The 26,955-nt window shown below is 43.7% G+C and overlaps 1 protein-coding gene across 2 annotated transcripts in view; it reads left to right on the forward strand.

Annotated features, from left to right (window-relative positions):
- F13B (coagulation factor XIII B chain) overlaps positions 1 to 26,955 on the forward strand; it is a 196,275-nt gene that overhangs the window by 129,044 nt on the left and 40,276 nt on the right. For both annotated transcript variants that reach the window (XM_069737309.1, XM_069737308.1), the window contains exons 4-5: positions 8,297 to 8,473; positions 14,348 to 14,524. In XM_069737309.1, coding sequence (XP_069593410.1) covers positions 8,297 to 8,473; positions 14,348 to 14,524 — 354 coding nt within the window. The remainder of the gene's footprint in view (positions 1 to 8,296; positions 8,474 to 14,347; positions 14,525 to 26,955) is intronic.

The raw sequence follows: 26,955 nt of genomic DNA on the forward strand, positions 1-26,955 counted from the left end.
TGGGGATGGCCTTGTTGAGGTCGGCTTGATGGAGGATTTGCCTGCAGACGTTTTGCTGGGAAATGACTTGGGGCCCATGTTGTCTGCCTTCTCGGTTGCCCCTCTGGCTGAGACATATCCTGTGACCACCCGGAGACAAGCTCGAGCTGCGGAGGCGGAATCACACTCAGAGGAGGCCCAGGTAAGACATCCCAGCCCTACATGTATTCCCATAGCCAGACACATTTCTTGGGCCACCCCAGAAGAATTTAAGAGGGAGTTACTTGAGGATCCTTCATTGGAGGGATATCGTGGGAAGGCACAGGAGGGGAGAGGGGTACTGGAAGGGGAACAGTTTATATGGAAGTAGGGACTCCTCTACCGGATCACAGAGCACCACCACACAGGGACGAGCCCCACTATAAAATGACAGCTAGTAGTTCCCAAGAAGTATAGGCAGGAGTTACTGCGAATCTCTCATGACATACCCTTGGCCGGGCACTTCGGCGTCAGTCGCACCAGGCATCGTCTGACACAAAACTTCTTTTGGTCGGGGGTAACCTATGATGTTCGTCAATACTGCCAGACCTGTGACAGTTGCCAGCGCATTGGCAAGAGGGGAGATCGATGCAAGGCCACATTACGCCCCCTCCCCATTGTGGAGGAACCATTTAGCCGAGTAGCGGTCGATCTGATAGGGCCGTTAGCCAAACCTGTGGTAGATTATGCCACACGGTATCCAGAGGTGGTTGCGTTACCTAACATACTGGCAGAGACGGTGGCGGCTGCCTTGCTCCAGGTTTTCTCACGGGTTGGATTTCTCCGGGAGATTATCTCAGACCAGGGTACCCAGTTTACAGCAGAGGTGACCAACCAACTGTGGAAGCTGTGCGGCGTAAAGTCCATTAGAAGCGCCCCGTACCACCCGCAAACCAATGGCTTGTGTGAGCGCTTTAACGGGACGTTAAAACAACTCATTGGGACTTTTACCAGGACCTACAGGGACTGGGAGAAATTCTTGCCTCACCTCCTGTTTGCCTATCGAGAGGTGCCCCAAGAATCCACGGGGTTCTCCCCATTCGAACTGGTATACGGGAGACGGGTAAGGGGACCCCTAGACTTAGTGCTAGAACACTTGGAAGGGAAGGGCATCATAGAAGGGGTACCTATTGTACCCTATGTGCTGGAATTCCGGGACTGCCTACATGAGCTGACCCAGGCTGTACGTGGGAACATGCAGGTGGCCCAGCAGCGCCAGAGCGTATGGTACGAACGGAGGGCCAGAGAGCGCACCTTGGAAATAGGGCAGAAGGTCCTGGTGTTAGAGCCCACTAGGCAGAACAAGTTCCAAGCTGCATGGCAGGGGTCCTACCAGGTAGTGGGGAAAATAGCCGACACCACCTATAATGTCGCCGATTGTGACGACCCCAGGGTTATCCGCATGTTCCACGTGAATATGCTGAAGCCCTATCGGGAGCGCCCTGAAGAGGTAGTGGCCATCTGTGCACCTGAAGCAGAGGATTTAGCCGGACTTCCCTTGCCTGATATCTTAGGGGAGAGGACTCAGTCTAAAACACGGGACCAGGTACACTGGGGTGAAGACTTAGGTCTCCGGGAGAGACAGCAGGCGGAGGAGTTGTTGAGGCAGCGACAGAGGATGTTTTCGGGGAAACCCGGGTACACTCACCTGGCACAACACAAGGTTGAGACCCAGGATCAGACTCCCCTGCGACAACCCCCCTTCCGCGTCCCTGAGTCTGTACGAGAAGGGATGCGACAAGAGATACAAGAGATGTTGCGTTTAGGGGTCATTGAAGAGTCAGATAGTCCCTGGGCATCCCCCGTAGTGTTAGTGCCCAAGAAGGATGGGACTACACGGTTTTGTGTAGACTATCGTAAGCTCAATGAAAAAACAGTGACGGATGCGTATCCCATGCCGCGTGTGGATGACTTGTTAGACCGGCTGGCAGGGGCAAAGTATTTGACCACCATCGATCTCTGCAAAGGCTACTGGCAGATTCCCCTTAGTCCTGATGCTATTCCCAAGTCGGCATTTGTCACCCCATTTGGCTTATTCCAGTTTCGAGTTATGCCATTCGGGATGAAGACTGCCCCGGCGACCTTCCAGAGGCTGGCTGACCGGCTTCTAGATGGTCTCCAGGACTATGCGTGTGCCTACCTGGATGACATCGCCATCTTCAGCACGACATGGGAAGAGCATCTAAATCACCTAGAGACAGTATTAGACAGGATCCACAAGGCCGGAATCACCCTGAACCCAAACAAGTGTCACGTGGGCAAAGCAGAGGTTCAGTATTTAGGACATTGGGTGGGAAGTGGGAAACAGAGACCAGAACCAGCCAAGATTGAGACCATAGCCAAATAGCCCACCCCACGCACTAAAACCCAGGTCATGGCGTTTCTAGGGACAGCGGGGTATTACAGGAAATTTGTTCCCAATTACAGCAGCGTAGCCAAGCCCCTCACTGATCTGACCCGTAAGAACCAACCCCACCAGGTAACCTGGACCCCAGAGTGTGAGGAAGCCTTCCGCCAGCTAAAGGACGCCCTCACCAATACCCCTGTATTGGCCGCACCCGATCCAACTAAACGTTTCCTTGTTCACACAGATGCTTCTATGTTTGGATTGGGGGCAGTACTAAGCCAAATTGGGCCGGACGGTCAAGAACACCCGGTAGCTTACCTGAGTCGGAAACTACTGCCCCGTGAAGTGAGCTATGCGGCCATTGAGAAGGAGTGCATGGCAATAGTATGGGCACTCAAAAAGTTACAACCATATTTGTATGGACAACAGTTTTCCCTCCTAACGGACCATAATCCCCTAGTCTGGCTTAATCGGGTCTCCGGAGACAACGCCAGATTACTGCAGTGGAGTTTAGCCCTACAACCTCTGGACTTCACCATCAACTACAGACCCGGCAAACAAAACGGTAATGCCGATGGACTAAGTCGACAAACAGAACTCATACCAACCCCATAAACTTCGGTCATCCCCAAACCGATCCGTTAAGGATCAGACTGTGTATGATGATCACGTCGCTGAAAAGGGGAGCCATGTTACAGAGCCCCCCAGCACCAAGAATGTTATGTTATACAGTGGGGCAAAAAAGTATTTAGTCAGTCAGCAATAGTGCAAGTTCCACCACTTAAAAAGATGAGAGGCGTCTGTAATTTACATCATAGGTAGACCTCAACTATGGGAGACAAACTGAGAAAAAAAATCCAGAAAATCACATTGTCTGTTTTTTTTAACATTGTATTTGCATATTATGATGGAAAATAAGTATTTGGTCAGAAACAAACAATCAAGATTTCTGGCTCTCACGTACCTGTAACTTCTTCTTTAAGAGTCTCCTCTTTCCTCCACTCATTACCTGTAGTAATGGCACCTGTTTAAACTTGTTATCAGTGTAAAAAGACACCTGTGCACACCCTCAAACAGTCTGATTCCAAACTCCACTATGGTGAAGACCAAAGAGCTGTCAAAGGACACCAGAAACAAAATTGTAGCCCTGCACCAGGCTGGGAAGACTGAATCTGCAATAGCCAACCAGCTTGGAGTGAAGAAATCAACAGTGGGAGCAATAATTAGAAAATGGAAGACATACAAGACCACTGATAATCTCCCTCGATCTGGGGCTCCACGCAAAATCCCACCCCGTGGGGTCAGAATGATCACAAGAACGGTGAGCAAAAATCCCAGAACCACGCGGGGGGACCTAGTGAATGAACTGCAGAGAGCTGGGACCAATGTAACAAGGCCTACCATAAGTAACACACTACGCCACCATGGACTCAGATCCTGCAGTGCCAGACGTGTCCCACTGCTTAAGCCAGTACATGTCCGGGCCCGTCTGAAGTTTGCTAGAGAGCATTTGGATGATCCAGAGGAGTTTTGGGAGAATGTCCTATGGTCTGATGAAACCAAACTGGAACTGTTTGGTAGAAACACAACTTGTCGTGTTTGGAGGAAAAAGAATACTGAGTTGCATCCATCAAACACCATACCTACTGTAAAGCATGGTGGTGGAAACATCATGCTTTGGGGCTGTTTCTCTGCAAAGGGGCCAGGACGACTGATCCGGGTACATGAAAGAATGAATGGGGCCATGTATCGTGAGATTTTGAGTGCAAACCTCCTTCCATCAGCAAGGGCATTGAAGATGAAACGTGGCTGGGTCTTTCAACATGACAATGATCCAAAGCACACCGCCAGGGCAACGAAGGAGTGGCTTCGTAAGAAGCATTTCAAGGTCCTGGAGTGGCCTAGCCAGTCTCCAGATCTCAACCCTATAGAAAACCTTTGGAGGGAGTTGAAAGTCCGTGTTGCCAAGCGAAAAGCCAAAAACATCACTGCTCTAGAGGAGATCTGCATGGAGGAATGGGCCAACATACCAACAACAGTGTGTGGCAACCTTGTGAAGACTTACAGAAAACGTTTGACCTCTGTCATTGCCAACAAAGGATATATTACAAAGTATTGAGATGAAATTTTGTTTCTGACCAAATACTTATTTTCCGCCATAATATGCAAATAAAATGTTAAAAAAACAGACAATGTGATTTTCTGGATTTTTTTTTCTCAGTTTGTCTCCCATAGTTGAGGTCTACCTATGATGTAAATTACAGACGCCTCTCATCTTTTTAAGTGGTGGAACTTGCACTATTGCTGACTGACTAAATACTTTTTTGCCCCACTGTATGTTGAATGTTAATGTTATAATTAGGGTTGAGCGACTTTTCTTTTTATAGGATCGGGTCGGGTTTCATGAAACCCGACTTTTTCAAAAGTCGGGTTGAGTGAAATCGGCCGATCCTATAGAAAAGTCGGGGTCGGCCGAAACACGAAACCCAATGCAGTGCATTGGGTTTCTAATGGTTCCCAGGGTCTGAAAGAGAGGAAACTCTCCTTCAGGCCCTGGGATCCATATTTAAGTGTAAAATAAAGAATCAAAATAAAAAATATTGATATACTTACCCTCGGATGCGCCCTGGTTCTCGCCGGCAGCCTTCCTTCCTAACAATGAGCTCCTGAAGGACCTTCGATGACGTCGCGGCTTGTGATTGGTCGCGTGAGCGGTCACATGGGCGTCACGCTACCAATCACAAGCCGCGACGTCATCTAAGGTCCTTCAGGCGCGGATTCTTAGGAAGGAATTCTGCGAGTTAGAACCAGGGCGCGTCCGAGGGTGAGTATATACCAATTAGGAATATACTCCCCCTCGGACGCGCCCTCGGACGCTACCTTCCTAAGAATTAGCGCCTGAAGGACCTTAGATGACGTCGCGGCTTGTGATTGGTCGCGTGACGCCCATGTGACCGCTCACGCGACCAATCACAAGCCGCAACGTCATCGAAGGCCCTTCAGGCGCTCATTCTTAGGGAGGAAGGCTGCTGGTTAGAACCAGGGCGCGTCCGAGGGTGAGTATATCAATATTTTTTTTTTTTATTCATTATTTTACACCTAAATATGAATTCTGATACCGATTCCCGATATCTTAAACATATCGGAACTCGGTATTGGAATTCCGATTCCAGATCAGAAGATCGCCGACCTCATGGCCACACATGACACACAGGGGTCGGGTCGGGTTTCATGAAACCCGACTTTGCCAAAAGTCGGCGACTTCTGAATCTGGCCGACCCGTTTCGCTCAACCCTAGTTATAATAGTTTCCATGTGAAATGCATCAGTCCACAGCCTGCGCCCCTGGACAAGATATTCTCTTCCTGACCTTCCCCTACCTTTGCAATTCCCACAGTAAATAGTGGCAGGCTTCAGCCCCCTGCAGCTATTGTAATCTATGTCTGGCCAGCTGTTTTCCTATTGGCCTGCCCTGTGTATCTGTGTGATATATTCTGTGTGCTGTAAATAAAGGGTGTTCTTAGACTGAAAATACGTGGGGTAGCAGTCAGCTTTTATATGCTCTCACGTAATCAAGGAATTCCAGCCAGCGTCATTCATTCAGAATCTAGCAAAAGCAGATTGGACCTCCTGAAACACGGGGTGGTACTGAAAGAGGTACCCCAGCTTGGCAGACCCCGTTACACTTGGTATTAACTTTGCAAAGCTTCAACATATCCCAGTAATTCTGAAGGGTTTTTTGTGACACATTGTACTTTATGACAGAGGTAAATGTAGGACAATATTTTTTGCGTTTATTTGTGAAAATTACGGAAATTTGGGGAAAATTTAGAAAATTTTGCAATGTTCAAACTTTTAACTTTTATGCCCTTAAATGAGTTATTTTACACAAAATAGTTAATAAATAACATTTGACACATGTCTACTTTACATCATCATCATTTTGTAAACACAATTTCTTTTGTTAGAAAGTTACAAGTGTTAAAAGTTTATCAGCTAATTTTTCCATCAAAACCATTAAAAAAAAATCCAGTTCGAAGTGACTTTGAGGGGCCTATGTGACAGGAAATACCCAAAAGTAAAACCATTTTAAAAACAGCACCCCTCAAAGTGCTCAAAACCACATTGAAGAAGTTTATCAACTCTTGAGGTGCTTCCCAGAAATGAAAGCAATGTGGAAGGAAAAAATGAAAATATTGCATTGTCCCACAAAAATGTTGCTTTAGCCCCAAATTTTTCACAAGAGTTACACAAGAAAATGGACCCCAAAATTTGCTGCGCAATATCTCCTGAGTACGCTGATACTTTATATGTCGTGGAAAACTACTGTTTTGGCACATGGCAGGGCTCAATAGAGGAGTGCCATATGACTTTTGAAAAATTGCGAACGCTATGTTAATTTTGCAGAGTCCCAGATGTGCCTAAAAGTGGAAACCCCTCACAAGTGATCCCATTTTAGAAACTACACCCCTAAAGAAATTTATCTAGTAATCAAGTATGTGTGGCCAGGAAAAAAAATATATAACTTCATAGTGAAAATTTTTCCCCCATAAATGGAAATGGAGTAAACTAAACTCAACAAATGTGCATAAAAGCAAATATTGATTAATTTGAAATTAAAAACAAATTAAAATAAAAGAGAGGTCTAATTAAGTGACACAAGTCATGAAAGACAGGCGGAAACCCAAAAGACCACAAAAGAACAGAGCAAGAGTGCTCACAGTTGTATAATCCTACAAAATGTATTTTATTGAAGAAAATTAAAATGCAAATTTAAAACACAGAGACTACTGAGCACAATGGAGGAGCAAAGTGACTGACATATAAATTGTACAATCTATGACATCAACGGCAAATCAGCCCTAGGAATAAACCTGAACCAGGTGAAGGATAAATACACACAATGGAGTCCACACAATATATGTATAGATTAGCCCTATAAGTAAGACCTATCACATGTTGACTGGTGAAAATCAGTCACAATAGTGGCCAATAATAAGGGAATCTAAGCTGGAGTAATCCAGAACATGTGAGGAAATGCCATGTTGCAAAACAAAATAAAAATGCTATGAAAGCTATAATACTTACTGGCAAAAAATGTCAGTAAGGATGCTCCCCGTCGCCCCAACGCATGTTTCATTTAGAACTTCATCAGGAGGCGGTCCAATTTTCATGGACTGACAGAATGGAGAAGAATTCTTTTTACCATCATCTCCTTGTCCGAGAAAATCAAATTACACTATGATTAAACTATGATAAAACTGTGATCAGAGTGTGATTAGCATATTCAGATCGATACTTTTGGATGAAAAAAAAAATATGATGCTGTGACCCTTCCCTGTTAGTAAGGTAAGAGTCAGATTTCCATATAACTCGGACGAGGATCGCAACGTAATGTTCGGACTGGCTGTCGGGTCTCCCCACCCGGACAGCTGCAATCTGGGCATTGCGTTACGATCCTCGTCCGAGTTATACAGCCGTCTGACTCTGCCCTTATACTGAACTAGCTATTGAACCCATTCTACACCTAGGTGGCGAGCATTTTTTATGGTACATTTTTGTGCTATTTTAAAGGGAATCTCACTCTTTCTCGTCATCGCGGGTGAATAAGCTGCTACACCTGACATCCTGGAGATAATGATGCCATAGTGCAGTATGCCCCGACTCTAGAGGATTTGGGCAAGACACATCTCTGGTTATATTATAGATCTTTTCTCACAAAACTGCAAATCAATCTGCTCAGCCCGTCCTACTCATATTCAACTTGACAGGGTCCTTTTATGGCATGCCATGATATTAGGCCTCTACATAGTCAATGGGTGGTCTTCAATAGCATGACCAACTGTTGAAGTCCTCACATATCTTTCCATGTGCATTATGAACAGAAAAAAATGCACCTGCCTTTTTCACTGCTTTCATTGTTATGTATTAGACAGTTGTGAAACTCCTTCTCTTTCAAATGGATACTACGCGACAACAAGAAGAACGTTCCGCATTATGGAGACCGTACAATACCAGTGTAATGAGGGTTATTACACTCCAGCTGGGACCAACGCAGACTGGTTGGAGTGTCTCCCAAGAGGATGGTCTTCTACCCCAAGCTGCATCAGTAAGTCTTACTATCACTAGTTACATATATTCAGCGTTACATAATAGTAAGTATAGTGTAAGCTCTTCCCATAGGAATCTCTGAAGATTGGGAAGTACCAGACAGCAAAAGAAGGGTGGACTCTTCTGATAGAACTTTTACAAAAATTGCAAGCAGAAAGGCTACACAAGGATTATTTGCTTGTTACCAGGGTTTTTTGGTATTTTTTTGCCTCCAGATTAGGATTTTGAATTATTATTAGCTTAGTAAAGTGTATTATCTGATTTCTGTACATGTTTCTCCTGAAATGTAAAGAGTTTAGTGATATGGTTAAGCTATATAAATAAACATACAATTTATGATGCTTATAACGATATTAGTGATAGTGACATAGTGGGAATAACCGAGACATGGTTAGATGAAAGCTATGACTGGGCAGTTAACTTACAGGGTTACAGTCTGTTTAGAAAGGATCGTAAAAATCGGAGAGGAGGAGGGGTTTGTCTCTATGTAAAATCTTGTCTAAAGTCCACTTTAAGGGAGGATATTAGCGAAGGGAATGAGGATGTCGAGTCCATATGGGTTGAAATTCATGGAGGGAAAAATGGTAACAAAATTCTCATTGGGGTCTGTTACAAACCCCCAAATATAACAGAAAGCATGGAAAGTCTACTTCTAAAGCAGATAGATGAAGCTGCAACCCATAATGAGGTCCTGGTTATGGGGGACTTTAACTACCCGGATATTAACTGGGAAACAGAAACCTGTGAAACCCATAAAGGCAACAGGTTTCTGCTAATAACCAAGAAAAATTATCTTTCACAATTGGTGCAGAATCCAACCAGAGGAGCAGCACTTTTAGACCTAATACTATCTAATAGACCTGACAGAATAACAAATCTGCAGGTGGTTGGGCATTTAGGAAATAGCGACCACAATATTGTGCAGTTTCACCTGTCTTTCACTAGGGGGACTTGTCAGGGAGTCACAAAAACATTGAACTTTAGGAAGGCAAAGTTTGAACAGCTTAGAGATGCCCTTAATCTGGTAGACTGGGACAATATCCTCAGAAATGAGAATACAGATAATAAATGGGAAATGTTTAAGAACATCCTAAATAGGCAGTGTAAGCGGTTTATACCTTGTGGGAATAAAAGGACTAGAAATAGGAAAAACCCAATGTGGCTAAACAAAGAAGTAAGACAGGCAATTAACAGTAAAAAGAAAGCATTTGCACTACTAAAGCAGGATGGCACCATTGAAGCTCTAAAAAACTATAGGGAGAAAAATACTTTATCTAAAAAACTAATTAAAGTTGCCAAAAAGGAAACAGAGAAGCACATTGCTAAGGAGAGTAAAACTAATCCCAAACTGTTCTTCAACTATATCAATAGTAAAAGAATAAAAACTGAAAATGTAGGCCCCTTAAAAAATAGTGAGGAAAGAATGGTTGTAGATGACGAGGAAAAAGCTAACATATTAAACACCTTCTTCTCCACGGTATTCACGGTGGAAAATGAAATGCTAGGTGAAATCCCAAGAAACAATGAAAACCCTATATTAAGGGTCACCAATCTAACCCAAGAAGAGGTGCGAAACCGGCTAAATAAGATTAAAATAGATAAATCTCCGGGTCCGGATGGCATACACCCACGAGTACTAAGAGAACTAAGTAATGTAATAGATAAACCATTATTTCTTATTTTTAGTGACTCTATAGCGACAGGGTCTGTTCCGCAGGACTGGCGCATAGCAAATGTGGTGCCAATATTCAAAAAGGGCTCTAAAAGTGAACCTGGAAATTATAGGCCAGTAAGTCTAACCTCTATTGTTGGTAAAATATTTGAAGGGTTTCTGAGGGATGTTATTCTGGATTATCTCAATGAGAATAACTGTTTAACTCCATATCAGCATGGGTTTATGAGAAATCGCTCCTGTCAAACCAATCTAATCAGTTTTTATGAAGAGGTAAGCTATAGACTGGACCACGGTGAGTCATTGGACGTGGTATATCTCGATTTTTCCAAAGCGTTTGATACCGTGCCGCACAAGAGGTTGGTACACAAAATGAGAATGCTTGGTCTGGGGGAAAATGTGTGTAAATGGGTTAGTAACTGGCTTAGTGATAGAAAGCAGAGGGTGGTTATAAATGGTATAGTCTCTAACTGGGTCGCTGTGACCAGTGGGGTACCGCAGGGGTCAGTATTGGGACCTGTTCTCTTCAACATATTCATTAATGATCTGGTAGAAGGTTTACACAGTAAAATATCGATATTTGCAGATGATACAAAACTATGTAAAGCAGTTAATACAAGAGAAGATAGTATTCTGCTACAGATGGATCTGGATAAGTTGGAAACTTGGGCTGAAAGGTGGCAGATGAGGTTTAACAATGATAAATGTAAGGTTATACACATGGGAAGAAGGAATCAATGTCACCATTACACACTGAATGGGAAACCACTGGGTAAATCTGACAGGGAGAAGGACTTGGGGATCCTAGTTAATGATAAACTTACCTGGAGCAGCCAGTGCCAGGCAGCAGCTGCCAAGGCAAACAGGATAATGGGGTGCATTAAAAGAGGTCTGGATACACATGATGAGAGCATTATACTGCCTCTGTACAAATCCCTAGTTAGACCGCACATGGAGTACTGTGTCCAGTTTTGGGCACCGGTGCTCAGGAAGGATATAATGGAACTAGAGAGAGTACAAAGGAGGGCAACAAAATTAATAAAGGGGATGGGAGAACTACAATACCCAGATAGATTAGCGAAATTAGGATTATTTAGTCTAGAAAAAAGACGACTGAGGGGCGATCTAATAACCATGTATAAGTATATAAGGGGACAATACAAATATCTCGCTGAGGATCTGTTTATACCAAGGAAGGTGACGGGCACAAGGGGGCATTCTTTGCGTCTGGAGGAGAGAAGGTTTTTCCACCAACATAGAAGAGGATTCTTTACTGTTAGGGCAGTGAGAATCTGGAATTGCTTGCCTGAGGAGGTGGTGATGGCGAACTCAGTCGAGGGGTTCAAGAGAGGCCTGGATGTCTTCCTGGAGCAGAACAATATTGTATCATACAATTATTAGGTTCTGTAGAAGGACGTAGATCTGGGTATTTATTATGATGGAATATAGGCTGAACTGGATGGACAAATGTCTTTTTTCGGCCTTACTAACTATGTTACTATGTTACTATGTTACTATGTTAGTTACATCTTCTCAAACATTTTTTAAATGGATCCCGGTGACAGGATTTACACTTAGAAGGTATCACACCACATTCCACATTATTATGCAAATTGGATTTAAGTGTCATGAAGATGTAATTTTTAATTTTTCAAATCAATCACTTTATGGTATTGTGGTCCAGGGCTCTTTGGTTAACTGAAATCAACCTCAAACAGCTGTTACAATTAGTTTGTCATATTATCTCAATTAAAGGAAAACCGCTTAAGAAGGATGTTCCAGATTACTAAGCAAACCATAGGTTTCAAGCAATATGGGAAGGAAAAGTTGCCAAAAAGCATCAAATAGTACAATAACTTGGACGAGGTATGAAAACATTAGATATTTCACAAAAACGTAAGCATGACCATGGTAATGTGAAGAGATAAAAGGTCATCAATGGCCAAAAACAGCTCACGGGCCTGAGGTTTCACACCCCTGCTCTAGCGGTTGATGATTTTAACATTGTAGTGACTCATTTGCATCGATCGTTTAGGAAAATCAGAGAAAAATAGCATTTAATAATAATTTGGAACGTGACATAGAAGTGTTTTATCAGTCTAAGGCCGGGATCACACACAGCGAGATACGGCCGAGTCTCGCAGGTTGAAAGCAAGCTCTGGCACCGGCACTCCTGAGCAGAGTGTGCGGCCGCATAGCAATACATGGAGCCGCACGCTCCGCTCCGGAGTGCCGGTGCCAGAGCTTGCTTTTAACCTGCGAGACTCGGCCGTATCTCGCTGTAGTGTGATCCCGGCCTTACACCCTTTTTACTGATCTCTGTATTATCCCTAACACTAAATGTATGTGTTTTAAAAATGAAATTTAATTGTCCCTTCTCTCCTTGCTTGAGGGCAGCGGACTAGTTTGGGACCGTTGTCAATCAATGCTTCTGTGCATTGGGAGCACGCCCACAGTAGTGTCACTGACATCTCGGGTTGTGCTGTAAGAGCAGGGAGAGGGAACAGAGGTAGGGCTTCTTCTCCATCTCCCTGCCCATACCAGCATGTCAGTCTCACTATTGGGGATATGCTCCCACTATGCAGAACCAGAAACAGTGGCATGGGGCTGCTTGTGGATTAAAGATGCAGCATGACCCATACATGTTAACGAAGTCTTAGGTGTCATTCAAATGTCCATTCATTTTTCACGTATGCATTCTATTCATTGTTTTCACTAGAACACATGACCATTATAATCTATGGGGCTGTTCACATGGCTGTGTTTTTTTGTGGACCAGGTGTCCATGTAAAAATCACAAATGTGTGGTTTTTAATTGGATCATGGATCACAGTTACCCATACAGATCTTTAGGTCCATGAAAATCACAGAGAGCGCACAGATGGCATCAGTGTATGATCCATGTGCTGTCTGTGACTAAAGGTACCTTCACACATAACGATTTCGTTAACGATATTGTTGCTTTTTGTGACGTAGCAACGATATTGTTAACGAAATTATTAAGCGTGACAGCGACCAACGATCAGGCCCCTGCTGGGAGATCGTTGGTCGTGGGGAATGATCAGGATCTTTTTTTGGTCGCTGATCACCCGCTGTCATCGCTGAATCGGCGTGTGTGACGCCGATCCAGCGATGTGTTCACTGGTAACCAGGGTAAATATCGGGTTACTAAGCGCAGGGCCGCGCTTAGTAACCCGATATCTACCCTGGTTACCATTGTAAAAGTAAAAAAAACAAACAAACAGTACATACTCACATTCTGATGTCTGTCACGTCCCCTGGTGTCCACAGTGTTAAAACTGCTTTCGGCAGGAGCACTGCTAATGCACGCGCTGCTGCCGAGAGCTTTCCCTGCACTGTGTCAGCGCCGGCCGGACGTAAAGCAAAGCACAGAGGTGACGTCACCGCTGCTTTACGGCCGGCGCTGACACAGTGCAGGGAAAGTTCTCGGCAGCAGCGCGTGCATTAGCAGCGCTTCTGAAGAAAGCAGTTTTAACCCTGTGGACGCCGGGGGACGTGACAGACATCGGAATGTAAGTATGTACTGTTTGTTTTTTTTTTACTTTTACAATGGTAACCAGGATAAATATCGGATTACTAAGCGCGGCCCTGCACTTAGTAACCCGATGTTTACTCTGGTTACCCAGGGACTTTGGCATCGTTGAAGACAGTTTCAATGATGCCGAAGTCTTTCCCCGGATCGTTGGTCGCTGGAGAGAGCTGTCTGTGTGACAGCTCCCCAGCGACCACACAACGACTTACCAACGATCACGGCCAGGTCGTATTGCTGGTTGTGATCGTTGGTAAGTCGTTTAGTGTAACGGTACCTTTACACTGTAATGGATAGGGGAAGCTTTGTAATTTAATTATTTATTCATACGAACAAATCACCGATGAAGCTCTGATGGTAAAATCTGACACATGGGTCAAAAACACTGATGAAATTCGGATCAAACACACTGAGGAAACTAAGACTGTGAAAAATCAATCACACCTGAATGAGGTCTTATGCAATAGAAAAATAAGCCAAAACAAAAGAACAGCATTTCATAGAGTAAAAACTAAGTAAGTGCACTTATACAATAAGAGTGCAGACTGATCATATTACATTGTGTGTGAACCCAGCCTTAGGCAGTTCACAGGACAGCTTTTTCTATTTGATTAATATAATCATAAAACTTGAATGCACTTTTCATTTAGAAATGTCATGTGGAAGGTTGGAAGCTGTGGAAAATGGCGGATTCTACCCAGTAAGACCAATATATACAGAAGGAGATGTGGTACAATTCTACTGCAAAGAATACTACTCTGTTAAAGGCTCAGAAATAATCCAGTGCTATTCCTTTGGATGGGACCCCCAGCCTCCCATTTGTGAAGGTAATTTGAATTTTAGGGAACAGAATATCGACATACTAGTGTCACCCGCAAATGTTTAGCAGAAGCAGAGTGTTATACTACAGATACAGATCTGTATTGTACTGATTGGTAATTCAGCACCTGAGATGGTGCAAATCGATCTGCAGGACCCGGCCCAGTGGTCACGTCAGTGTTCTATGGCTGCTGTTCCTGAGAACCACCTAATACCTTCCGGCATTCGCAGCTCTTCTTCTAATTAAACAAATCACAGTCCAAGCCAAGATAAGACTCATATGAATCTGTAGTAAACTCACCGCTAAAAATGTACTGTTTTTTTTGCGGTGAATTTATTACAGATTCATGTCATTGAGGTAATCACCAATCGGGATGGGGGGGAAGGGGTGACTGGGATCTTAGAATTCTACAGAAGGAACTGAAGTGGATTTACCGGATGTCTCAGTGTCCCCTGGGTGCTTAAATGAACAGCTAAACTTTGGTTATAATGAGTTTCTTGCACTCAAAATAACATGTTCTAATTCAGGTCTAAGACGTAACGTTGCTTCTTGTAGAGAGTGACATACCGGCTCTGACATGCCAAGGTAAGGAGACTTATTCACCATGCAATGTTCCTCTGGGAAATTTAATATGCAAATTGCCTCTTCAGAGAGGAAGAGTACTTGAACTCTATAGCGCCACCTGTTGGAAAGAATGCTGCTTCCAACAGGTGGCGCTATATAGATCAAGACCTCTTCCTCTATGAAGAGGCAATTTGCATATGTTCTAATTCATTCACTATACTATACCCATAAAGAAAGCTTGGGCTGTAAACACATTGACCTGAATGAGTACTCCTGTTTACCTTTATTCAGTACAGGTGTATTTAAGTTGAGCGCTCATTACATACTATGCACACTACCTATGGGACACCATTTCCCTATGTGTCTGTGACGCCTCATCTTGTGACACTTGTTTGGGCATGATGATAGCTAAGTATACCTTTTTGACATAGAAGCATCCAGTTTATCACGCCTGAGGAACCTTGATAAAGGGGAAACTTGTTGATTTAGCACTGGAATTGGCAACTGTTCATGTTCTGTGTTTACAGGTAAGCACTTAGGAATTCTAATTTGTTTATCTATTACTAGATGGTGGCCCGATTCTAAAGGTACCTTCACACTAAGCGACGCTGCAGCGATACCGACAACAATGTCGATCGCTGCAGCGTCGCTGTTTGGTCGCTGGAGAGCTGTCACACAGACAGTTCTCCAGCGACCAACGATGCCGGTAACCAGGGTAAACATCGGGTTACTAAGCGCGGCCCTGCGCTTAGTAACCCGATGTTTACCCTGGTTACCATCGTAAAAGTAAAAAAAACAAACACTACATACTTACCTTCGCTGTCTGTCCTCGGCGCTGTGCTTTCCTGCACTGACTGTGAGCACAGTGACCGGAAAGCAGAGCGGCGACGTCACCGCTGTGCTTTCCGGCTGGCCGGCGCTCACAGCCAGTGCAGAGAAGCACAGCGCCGGGGACAGACAGCGAAGGTAAGTATGTAGTGTTTTTTTTTAACTTTTACGCTGGTAACCAGGGTAAACATCGGGTTACTAAGCGCGGCCCTGCGCTTAGTAACCCGATGTTTACCCTGGTTACCAGTGAAGACATCGCTGAATCGGCATCACACACGCCGATTCAGCGATGTCTGCAGGAGATCCAGCGACGAAATAAAGTGCTGGACTTTCTGCTCCGACCAACGACATCACAGCAGGATCCTGATCGCTGCTGCGTGTCAAACTGAACGATATCGCTAGCCAGGACACTGCAACGTCATAGATCGCTAGCGATATCGTTCAGTGGGAAGGTACCTTAACGCATCGGGTATTCTAGAATATGCATGTCCACGTAGTATATTGCACAGCCCACGTAGTATATTGCCCAGCCACGTAGTATATTGCCCAGCCACGTAGTATATCGCACAGTCACATAGTATATTGCCCAACCACGTAGTATATTGCCCAACCATGTAGTATATTGCCCAGCCACGTAGTATATTGCCCAACCATGTAGTATATTGCCCAGTGATATAGTATATTGCCCAGCCACGTAGTATATTGCCCAGCCACGTAGTATATTGCACAGTCACGTAGTATATTGCCCAGCCACATAGTATATTGCCCAGCCACGTAGTATATTGCCCAACCACGTAGTATATTGCCCAGTGACGTAGTATATTGCCCAGCCACGTAGTATATTGCCCAGTTACGTAGTATATTGCCTAGTGACGTAGTATATTGCGCAGCCACGTAGTATATTGCCCAGTGACGTAGTATATTGCCCAGTGACGTAGTATACAGCACAGAGCCACGTAGTATATTGCCCAGTTACGCAGGGCCTGTGATGATGTCGCGGTCACATGACCGTGACGTCGTGGCAGGTCCTTCTCGCGCAGGCGCGCAGGGCCTGTGATGACGTCGCGGTCACATTACCGTGACGTCATGGCAGGTCCTTCTCCCATACCATCTTTGCCACCGGAACCTGCAACGGAAGATGGCGGCCGGCACGAGCGACTACGGAGGGTGAGTATAGCAGGTTTTTTTTTATTATAATTTTTAGCATTACATTTTTTACTATTGATGCTGCATAGGCAGCGTCAATAGTAAAAAGTTGGGGACACACAGGGTTAATACCGGCGGTAACAGAGTGCGTTACCCGCGGCATAACACGGTCCGTTACCACCGGCATTAACCCTGTGTTAGCGGTGACCGAAGGGGAGTATGCGGGCAACAGGCACTGACTGCGGGGAGTAAGGAGCAGCCATTTTCTTCCGGACTGTGCCCGTCGCTGATTGGTCGCGGCAGCCATGACAGGCAGCTGGCGAGACCAATCAGCGAATGAATAGCCGTGACAGACAGAAGGACAGACGGAAGTGACCCTTAGACAATTATATAGTAGATTACATGTAATTATCTTCACCAATTACTCTGACACCATGTACTGTTTGTTGCTGTTGAATGATCTGGACAATAAGAGGTACTAGCCTCTCTCCCTGTACCACAATTGCTGGGATCTACACTTACATTTGGGGGTATATATATATATTTTTTTAGTTTGTTTGTTGAATATTATTGACTGATTAGCATAATTGAATTTTGGTTATATATCTGGTTACAGCACATTGCAGCTTTATATTTCTGGTTGCTGGATTTCTTTTGTAAAGATTTGATCCTCTATACAATTATTTGATTATTTTAAGTGTTGGACATAACTACATGGTAGTTCAGGTTTACCTGGGTTTAGTAGGGTGCATTAGCTATCGTGAGCTGGGCGCCATTTGCGCTTTTAGGATGCCAACCTCTGTGGCAAGGCAGGGTTGATAGGGTTATGACAGGGTTCTTCCTCCGTTAAGCCCTGCCCACTGCCGCACCTCTTCCTTCAGCTCCGCCTATGTCTGCATGCGTCATGCGTACCCTATCTTTAACATTGGGTACGCAGGCCATGTGGATGTATGTGGATGCTTCCACATGCGTCATTTTGACGCTGCGCCGACTGCAACAAAATGCAACCTGTTGCGTTCGACACAGTGCAGTGCAGCATCAAAACGATGCGTGCAGAGGCATCTGCATAGATCTGCATGGCCTGCGTACCCAATGTTAAAAATAGGGTATGCAGGACGCATGCAGACATAGGCGGAGCTAAAGGAAGAGGTGCGGCAGTGGGCAGGGCTTAACGGAGGAAGAAGGCTTTTATCCGCAGCCCTGCCGAACACAAGTCTGAAACCAGCCTAAGGCCGCTGGAGTGCATTGAAGTAACAGGTATAACTGTGGTTGCAATGCAGAATAAAAGTAAGTTTGGTCTTGGACAAGCTATTTGCCCAAGGCAGATTTAAGAAAACCCGGTATGGACTTTTATTTTTGGAACAAACTACAGGATGGTAGTGGTGCGGTTCGCTCCCTTCAGCCAGATCTTACAAGTAGCCCATGGCCACAGATTCCATTTTAAAACCCTGCAGCAAAGGGTTGGGTGTGTCAGTGTTTGTTGGCAAGTGGCAGAGCAGGTGGCCCTGCAACTGCCGGTTTGTGTGAGGGTACACAGAGCCATGGGAAGCAAATGCCTGGCACCCCTCAGCGTGGCATGGTGGTGCAGTCACCCACGCAACGGGTCTCGAATAAGGACTATTTTGACGCCCCTGCACCGATCCGGAGGATACCGTGTGCTTTTCATCTTGTGAGTTTTGGACATTAAATACGTTTGCTTTGAATTTTACTGGGTCACTGCCTCATTACTGCACTGTGTGAACACCGCTGCACTACACCGGCTACTGACTAATGTTCTCAGTTTCATCAGTATAATGTCCAGAGTGCACAAAAAGGTGGACACAGAAGGAGGAAGTCTTTGTGGTAGAGCTCCAACCAATAACTGCAGAGTTGGAATTTATATATTAACCTTTTTCAGGGTTAAGGGTCCCTCTAAAAAATGAAGAGATCCATGAAATATTTTAAAATTGCAATAATGTTTATTAAGACATATTAAAGAACACACCAAAAATAATAGTACGGTAATAATAATAAAAAAACAGAGATGCCTCTAAGGCACACATAGGCTAACTGAACCTTGTGAATATTCAGAGACCTTCTGAAAATCCAACTCAAATATGAATACACCAATAATTTAATATTAGGAGCCAATTGACTATGATATAAAATTATTTGTTACTGTACTCGTATTTTAAGTTGCAATGCACTGGAAGGCCATGCTAAGAGTTTTTTAGTTTATACCAAAAACAATTACCAGTAACTAGAAGGACAAAAGGTTCAAAATTAGAACGTACAATGATAATAATCCTTTTGGATTAATGTAGGAGACAGAAAAAATGGTGTAATACAAATGCCTTTTGTAAACAGTGTTAGTAAAATAATTGCTCAAAGTGGATTATTGGAGACTAATAGGAAAAATCCATATTTCCTGTATCCAAAGAACATACAGTTAGGTCCATATATATTTGGACAAAGACAACATTTTTCTAATTTTGGTTATAGACATTAACACAATGAATTTTAAACAAAACAATTCAGATGCAGCTGAAGTTCAGACTTTCAGCTTTCATTTGAGGGTATCCACATTAAAATTGGATGAAGGGTTTAGGAGCTTCAGCTCCTTAACATGTGCCACCCTGTTTTTAAAGGGACCAAAAGTAATTGGACAATTGACTCCAAGGCTATTTCATGGACAGGTGTGGGCAATCCCTTCGTTATGTCTTTCTCAATTAAGCAGATAAAAGGCCTGGAGTTGATTTGAGATATGGTGCTTGCATTTGGAAGGTTTTGCTGTCAAGTAAACATGCGGTCAAAGGAGCTCTCCATGCAGGTGAAACAAGCCATCTTTAAGCTGCGAAAACAGAAAAAACCCATCCGAGAAATTGCTACAATATTAGGAGTGGCAAAATCTACAGTTTGGTACATCCTGAGAAAGAAAGAAAGCACTGGTGAACTCATCAATGCAAAAAAGCTTTGGGCGCCCACGGAAGACAACAGTGGTGGATGATCACAGAATAATCTCCATGGTGAAGAGAAACCCCTTCACAACAGCCAACCAAGTGAACAACACTCTCCAGGAGGTAGGCGTATCAATATCCAAATCTACCATAAAGAGAAGACTGGAAGAAAGGAAACACTAAGGGCTCTAAAAGTGAACCTGGAAATTGTAGGCCAGTAAGTCTAACCTCTATTGTTGGTAAAATATTTGAAGGGTTTCTGAAGGATGTTATTCTGGATTATCTCAATGAGAATAACTGTTTAACTCCATATCAGCATGGGTTTATGAGAAATCGCTCCTGTCAAACCAATCTAATCAGTTTTTATGAAGAGGTAAGCTATAGGCTGGACCACGGTGAGTCATTGGACGTGGTATATCTCGATTTTTCCAAAGCGTTTGATACCGTGCCGCACAAGAGGTTGGTACACAAAATGAGAATGCTTGGTCTGGGGGAAAATGTGTGTAAATGGGTTAGTAACTGGCTTAGTGATAGAAAGCAGAGGGTGGTTATAAATGGTATAGTCTCTAACTGGGTCGCTGTGACCAGTGGGGTACCGCAGGGGTCGGTATTGGGACCTGTTCTCTTCAACATATTCATTAATGATCTGGTAGAAGGTTTACACAGTAAAATATCGATATTTGCAGATGATACAAAACTATGTAAAGCAGTTAATACAAGAGAAGATAGTATTCTGCTACAGATGGATCTGGATAAGTTGGAAACTTGGGCTGAAAGGTGGCAGATGAGGTTTAACAATGATAAATGTAAGGTTATACACATGGGAAGAAGGAATCAATATCACCATTACACACTGAACGGGAAACCACTGGGTAAATCTGACAGGGAGAAGGACTTGGGGATCCTAGTTAATGATAAACTTACCTGGAGCAGCCAGTGCCAGGCAGCAGCTGCCAAGGCAAACAGGATCATGGGGTGCATTAAGAGAGGTCTGGATACACATGATGAGAGCATTATACTGCCTCTGTACAAATCCCTAGTTAGACCGCACATGGAGTACTGTGTCCAGTTTTGGGCACCGGTGCTCAGGAAGGATATAATGGAACTAGAGAGAGTACAAAGGAGGGCAACAAAATTAATAAAGGGGATGGGAGAACTACAATACCCAGATAGATTAGCGAAATTAGGATTATTTAGTCTAGAAAAAAGACGACTGAGGGGCGATCTAATAACCATGTATAAGTACAGTATATAAGGGGACAATACAAATATCTCGCTGGGGATCTGTTTATACCAAGGAAGGTGACGGGCACAAGAGGGCATTCTTTGCGTCTGGAGGAGAGAAGGTTTTTCCACCAACATAGAAGAGGATTCTTTACTGTTAGGGCGGTAAGAATCTGGAATTGCTTGCCTGAGGAGGTGGTGATGGTGAACTCAGTCGAGGGGTTCAAGAGAGGCCTGGATGTCTTCCTGGAGCAGAACAATATTGTATCATACAATTATTAGGTTCTGTAGAAGGATGTAGATCTGGGGATTTATTATGATGTAATATAGGCTGAACTGGATGGACAAATGTCTTTTTTTGGCCTTACTAACTATGTTACTATGTTACAGAGGGTTCACTGCACGGTGCAAACCACTCATAAGCATCAAGAATAAAAAGGCTAGACTGGACTTTGCTAAAAACATCTAAAAAAGCCAGCACAGTTCTAGAAGAACATTCTTTGGACAGATGAAACCAAGATCAACCTCTACCAGAATGATGGAAAGAGAAAAGTATGGCGAAGGCGTGGTACAGCTCATGGTCCAAAACATACCACATCATTTGTAAAACACGGCGGAGGCAGTGTGATGGCTTGGGCATGCATGGCTGCCAGTGGCACTGGGTCACTAGTGTTTATTGATGATGTGACACCGGACAGAAGCAGCCGAATGAATTCTGAGGTATTCAGAGACATACTGTGTGCTCAGATCCAGCCAAATGCAGCAAAACTGATTGGTCGTCGTTTCATACAACAGATGGACAATGACCCAAAGCATAAAGCCAAAGCAACCCAGGAGTTTATTAAAGCAAAGAAGTGGAATATTCTTGAATGGCCAAGTCAGTCACTGGATCTCAACCCAATTGAGCATGCATTTCCCTTGTTAAAGACTAAACTTCAGACAGAAAGGCCCACAAACAAACAGCAACTGAAAACGGATATAATGGAACTAGAGAGAGTACAAAGGAGGGCAACAAAATTAATAAAGGGGATGGGAGAACTACAATACCCAGATAGATTAGCGAAATTAGGATTATTTAGTCTAGAAAAAAGACGACTGAGGGGCGATCTAATAACCATGTATAAGTATATAAGGGGACAATACAAATATCTCGCTGAGGATCTGTTTATACCAAGGAAGGTGACTGGCACAAGGGGGCATTCTTTGCGTCTGGAGGAGAGAAGGTTTTTCCACCAACATAGAAGAGGATTCTTTACTGTTAGGGCAGTGAGAATCTGGAATTGCTTGCCTGAGGAGGTGGTGATGGCGAACTCAGTCGAGGGGTTCAAGAGAGGCCTGGATGTCTTCCTGGAGCAGAACAATATTGTATCATACAATTATTAGGTTCTGTAGAAGGACGTAGATCTGGGTATTTATTATGATGGAATATAGGCTGAACTGGATGGACAAATGTCTTTTTTCGGCCTTACTAACTATGTTACTATGTTACTATGTAAAACCACAGCAGTGAAGGCCTGGCAAAGCATCAAAAACTAGGAAACACAGCGTCTGGTGATGTCCATGAGTTCAAGACTTCAGGCAGTCATTGCCAACAAAGGGTTTTCAACCAAGTACTAAAAATGAACATTTTATTTAAAATTATTGAATCTGTCCAATTACTTTTGGTCCCTTTAAAAACAGGGTGGCACATGTTAAGGAGCTGAAACTCCTAAACCCTTCATCCAATTTTAATGTGGATACCCTCAAATGAAAGCTGAAAGTCTGAACTTCAATTGCATCTGAATTGTTTTGTTTAAAATTCATTGTGGTAATGTCTATAACCAAAATTAGAAAAATGTTGTCGCTGTCCAAATATATATGGACCTAACTGTATATACATATTGCATACAGCCCAAACTGACTTAATTCAGCCCAAAAAATTGATACAGTGGGTACGGAAAGTATTCAAACCATTTTAAATGTTTCACTCTTTGTTTCATTGCAGCCATTTGGTAAATTCTAAAAAGTTAATTTGTTTTCTCATTAATGTACACTCTGCACCCCATCTTGACTGAAAAAAAAGCAGAAATGTAGAATTTTTTGCATATTTATTAAGAAACAAAAACTGAAATATCACATGGTTATAAGTATTCAGACTCTTTGCTCAGACACTCATATTTAAGTCACATTCTGTCCATTTCCTTGTGATCATCCTTGAGATGGTTCTACTCCTTCATTGGAGTCCAGCCGTGTTTAATTAAACTGATAGGACTTGATTTGGAAAGGCACACACCTGTCTATATAAGACCTCACAGCTCACAGTGCATGTCAGACAAAATGAGAATCATGAACTGGCCAAGTAGCTCAGAGACAGACTTGTGGCAAGGCCCAGATCTGGCTAGGGTTGCAAAAGAATTTCTGCAGTACTCAAGGTTCTTAAGAGCACAGTGACCTCCATAATTCTTAAATGGAAGAAGTTTGGGAACACCAGAAGTCTTCCTAGACCTGGCAGTCCAGCCAAACTGAGAAATCGTGGGAAAAGAGCCTTGGTGAGAGAGGTAAAGAAGAACCCCAAGATCACTGTGGCTGAGCTCCAGAGATGCAGTAGGGAGATGGGAGAAATTTCCACAAAATCAACTATCACTGCAGCCCTCCACCAATTGGGCTTATGGCAGAGGGACCGACGGAAGTCTCTCCTCAGTGCAAGACATATGAAAGCCATGTCAGGAAATATGAAGAATGTCCGATTCTCCCAATTACACTTCTGGAACTTTCCGATGCATTTCGTGGTACAGGCCCAAAGCGCTTTTGCAGGCACAAGCCTGCATATCATTCTGTCTCTCTCTATCCCCCCATTAGATCTGTGTAAAGTATACACACTGAAGCTGCATCCCCGATACAGCCCCCTCAGTCTACCAATGTAATTCTCCTCACTCTCTTCCCCCTCCCTCGGGAATGTGTGTGTGAATACACTGCTCCCTCTCTCCTGCTATGCAGCTGTGTAACCTGAGACCCCCAGTGTGACCAGTTAAATCCAGACTGCTGGAAACACGTTTCTTTGTCCTTGAAACCGTAAACATCCTGGCACCGATTATTGATAAAGGTGTGAAACTTACATTTTTGGCATTTGCTTTGATAGAGCTACCCACCCTTTAGTTTTCTAGACTCCATCTTCAGCATAATCCATGAAATGGATTCCTACTTAACTGGGTCACACAGCTACCCCATGTTTAGACTTAAATGTAAGCTAACCTCGTGAGAAGACATGTAATACTTTTATCGTCGCTCTACGAGGTTTCAAGGTATGATGGTTATGAGTTTTTAATAAACTTCTGTGTCTCTTTGAAAAAGGGGAGTGCACCCATAGCTCCGCCCACTCAGTAAGGTCATGAATCAGAGGTTATAAGATATGGAACCTCATTTTAGGAGTGGTCTTCTGCCTTGGGTGTCAGCTACCAGAGGCCGTGCTGATGTACCAGTGTCCCTTGGGGAAGACACCCCTCCCCCACACCACCACATGGCTTATCATTGTCTGAGAGAACTCTAAGTACTTTTCATCTTTAATCCCTTTTATTTTGTAATCTTTGTGTGCATATTGTATTTGTCTCATTTTTGTAATATATTTTTATATACTTTTGTAAACACTGCCTAATCTTTTTTGAAATAAAATATATAATATTTACTAGTTTTGTTTTCCTTGCTCTAAAACATATTTCCCGGCTGAGCGGGAATAGTTATATCGCCCTCACTGCAGCGTGCCCAATAGCAAGTGCATAGCAAGGCAGCCTTCCAGGCAACTAATTATCCTAGGTGCAGTTCCCTGACTTACCTGAGGGTAAGGGGGGCGCCAGAGAGCTGCAAGTTCCAAACCAGAACTGGGAAGTGGGATATAAATAAATCCCTGATGAAGAACTGGGGCAACCAAACACTCCTGGTTCATGACAAGCCCACATAGAGTTTGCTAAAAAAAAAACACATGAAGGACTCCCAGATTATGAGAAATAAGATTCTCTGGTCTTATAAGATGAAGATAGACCTTTTTGGTGTTAATTCTAAGCAATAAGTGTGGAGAAAACCAGGCACTGCTCATCACCTGCCCAATACAATCCCAACAGTGAAACATGGTGGTGGTAACATCATACTATGGAGGTGTTTTTCAGCTGCAGGGACAGGACGAATGGTTGCCATTAAAGGAAACATGAATGCGGCCAAGATATCCTGGATGAAAACCTCCTCCAAAGTGCTCTCAACCTCAGACTAGGCCTAAGGTTCACCTTCCAACAAGACAATGAGCCTAAGCACATAGCTAAAATAACAAAAGAGTGGTTTCAGAACAACTCTGTGACCATTCGTGACTGGCCCAGCCGGAGCCCTGACTTGAACCCTATTGAGCATCTCTGAAGAGACCTGAAAATGGCTGTCCACCAATGTTCACCATCCAATCTGACGGAACTGGAGAGGATCTGCAAGGAAGAATGGCAGAGTATCCCAAAATCCAGGTGTGAAAAACTTGTTGCATCATTCCCAAGAAGAATCATGGCTGTACTAGCTCAAAAGGGTGCTTCTATTCAATAGTGATCAATCATCGAGCGCCCCTACCCATCATTGAAAGTTCAAATGTATTGGCATCCTGGTTGAAAGCAATGATGAGAGAGGGAGCGTTATTCTTTTTCGCCGTCTGGCATGTCAGTGCATCGGGCATGATAATGTCACTATATGGCGCCAGTTATGCTGAGATGTGCGGTGCTTCAAAAGAACGCTTGCTGCAGAGACTGGAGCAGTGGGGGAACAAGTAGGAGAAGTGAGTATTGTATTTTTATTTTTAAAATCAGTGAGAAAATTTAATTGTGGGGGCCAGAATACTGTATGGAGGACTATGGGGAGTGCCCTATACTATATGGAGACTGCATTACACTATGTGGACAATGGGGTGCAATGTACTGTATGGGGGATTATGAAGAGTGCAGAATACTGTATGGAGGTCTATGGGGCGTGCGTTATACTGTATGGTGGACTATGGGGAGTGCATTATAGTATAAGGAGGACTATGAGGAGTGCACTATGCTGTATGAAGGACTATTGGGAGTGCATTATACTATACAGAGGACTATGGGGAGTGCATTATACTATATGAATGATTATGGGGAGTGCATTATACTGTGTGGAGGACTATAGGGTGCATTATACAGTATGGAGGACTATAAGGTGCATAATACTGTATGGAGGACTATGGGGAGTATATTATATTGTATGGAGGACTATAGGGAGTGCATTATACTGTATGGAGGACTATAGGGAGTACATTATACTGTATGGAGCACTATGGGGAGTGCAGTCTGTATGGAGAAATATGGGGAGTGCATTATACTGTATGCAAGACTATGGGGAGTGCATTATTCTCTATGGAGGACTATGGGGAGTGCATTATACTAGTTGTCGGACAGTGAGGAATACATTTTACTAAATGGAGGACTATAAGGAGTGCGGTATACTATATGAAGGACTATGGGAGTGCTTTAAACTGCATGGAGGATTATGGGATGCATTATACTATATAGTGGACTATGGGGAATGCATTAAACTATATGGAGGACCATGGGGAGTGTATGCAGGACTATGGGAAGTGCATCATACTGTATGAAGGACTATTGGCAGTGCATTATACTATATAGAGGACTATGGGGAGTGCATTATTTTATATGGAGTACTATGGAGAGTGCAGTATACTATAAGGAGGGCTATGCAGAGTGCAGTATACTGT

The sequence above is a fragment of the Ranitomeya imitator genome, chromosome 8 (genome assembly GCF_032444005.1).
Source record: "Ranitomeya imitator isolate aRanImi1 chromosome 8, aRanImi1.pri, whole genome shotgun sequence".
NCBI lineage: Eukaryota > Metazoa > Chordata > Amphibia > Anura > Dendrobatidae > Ranitomeya > Ranitomeya imitator.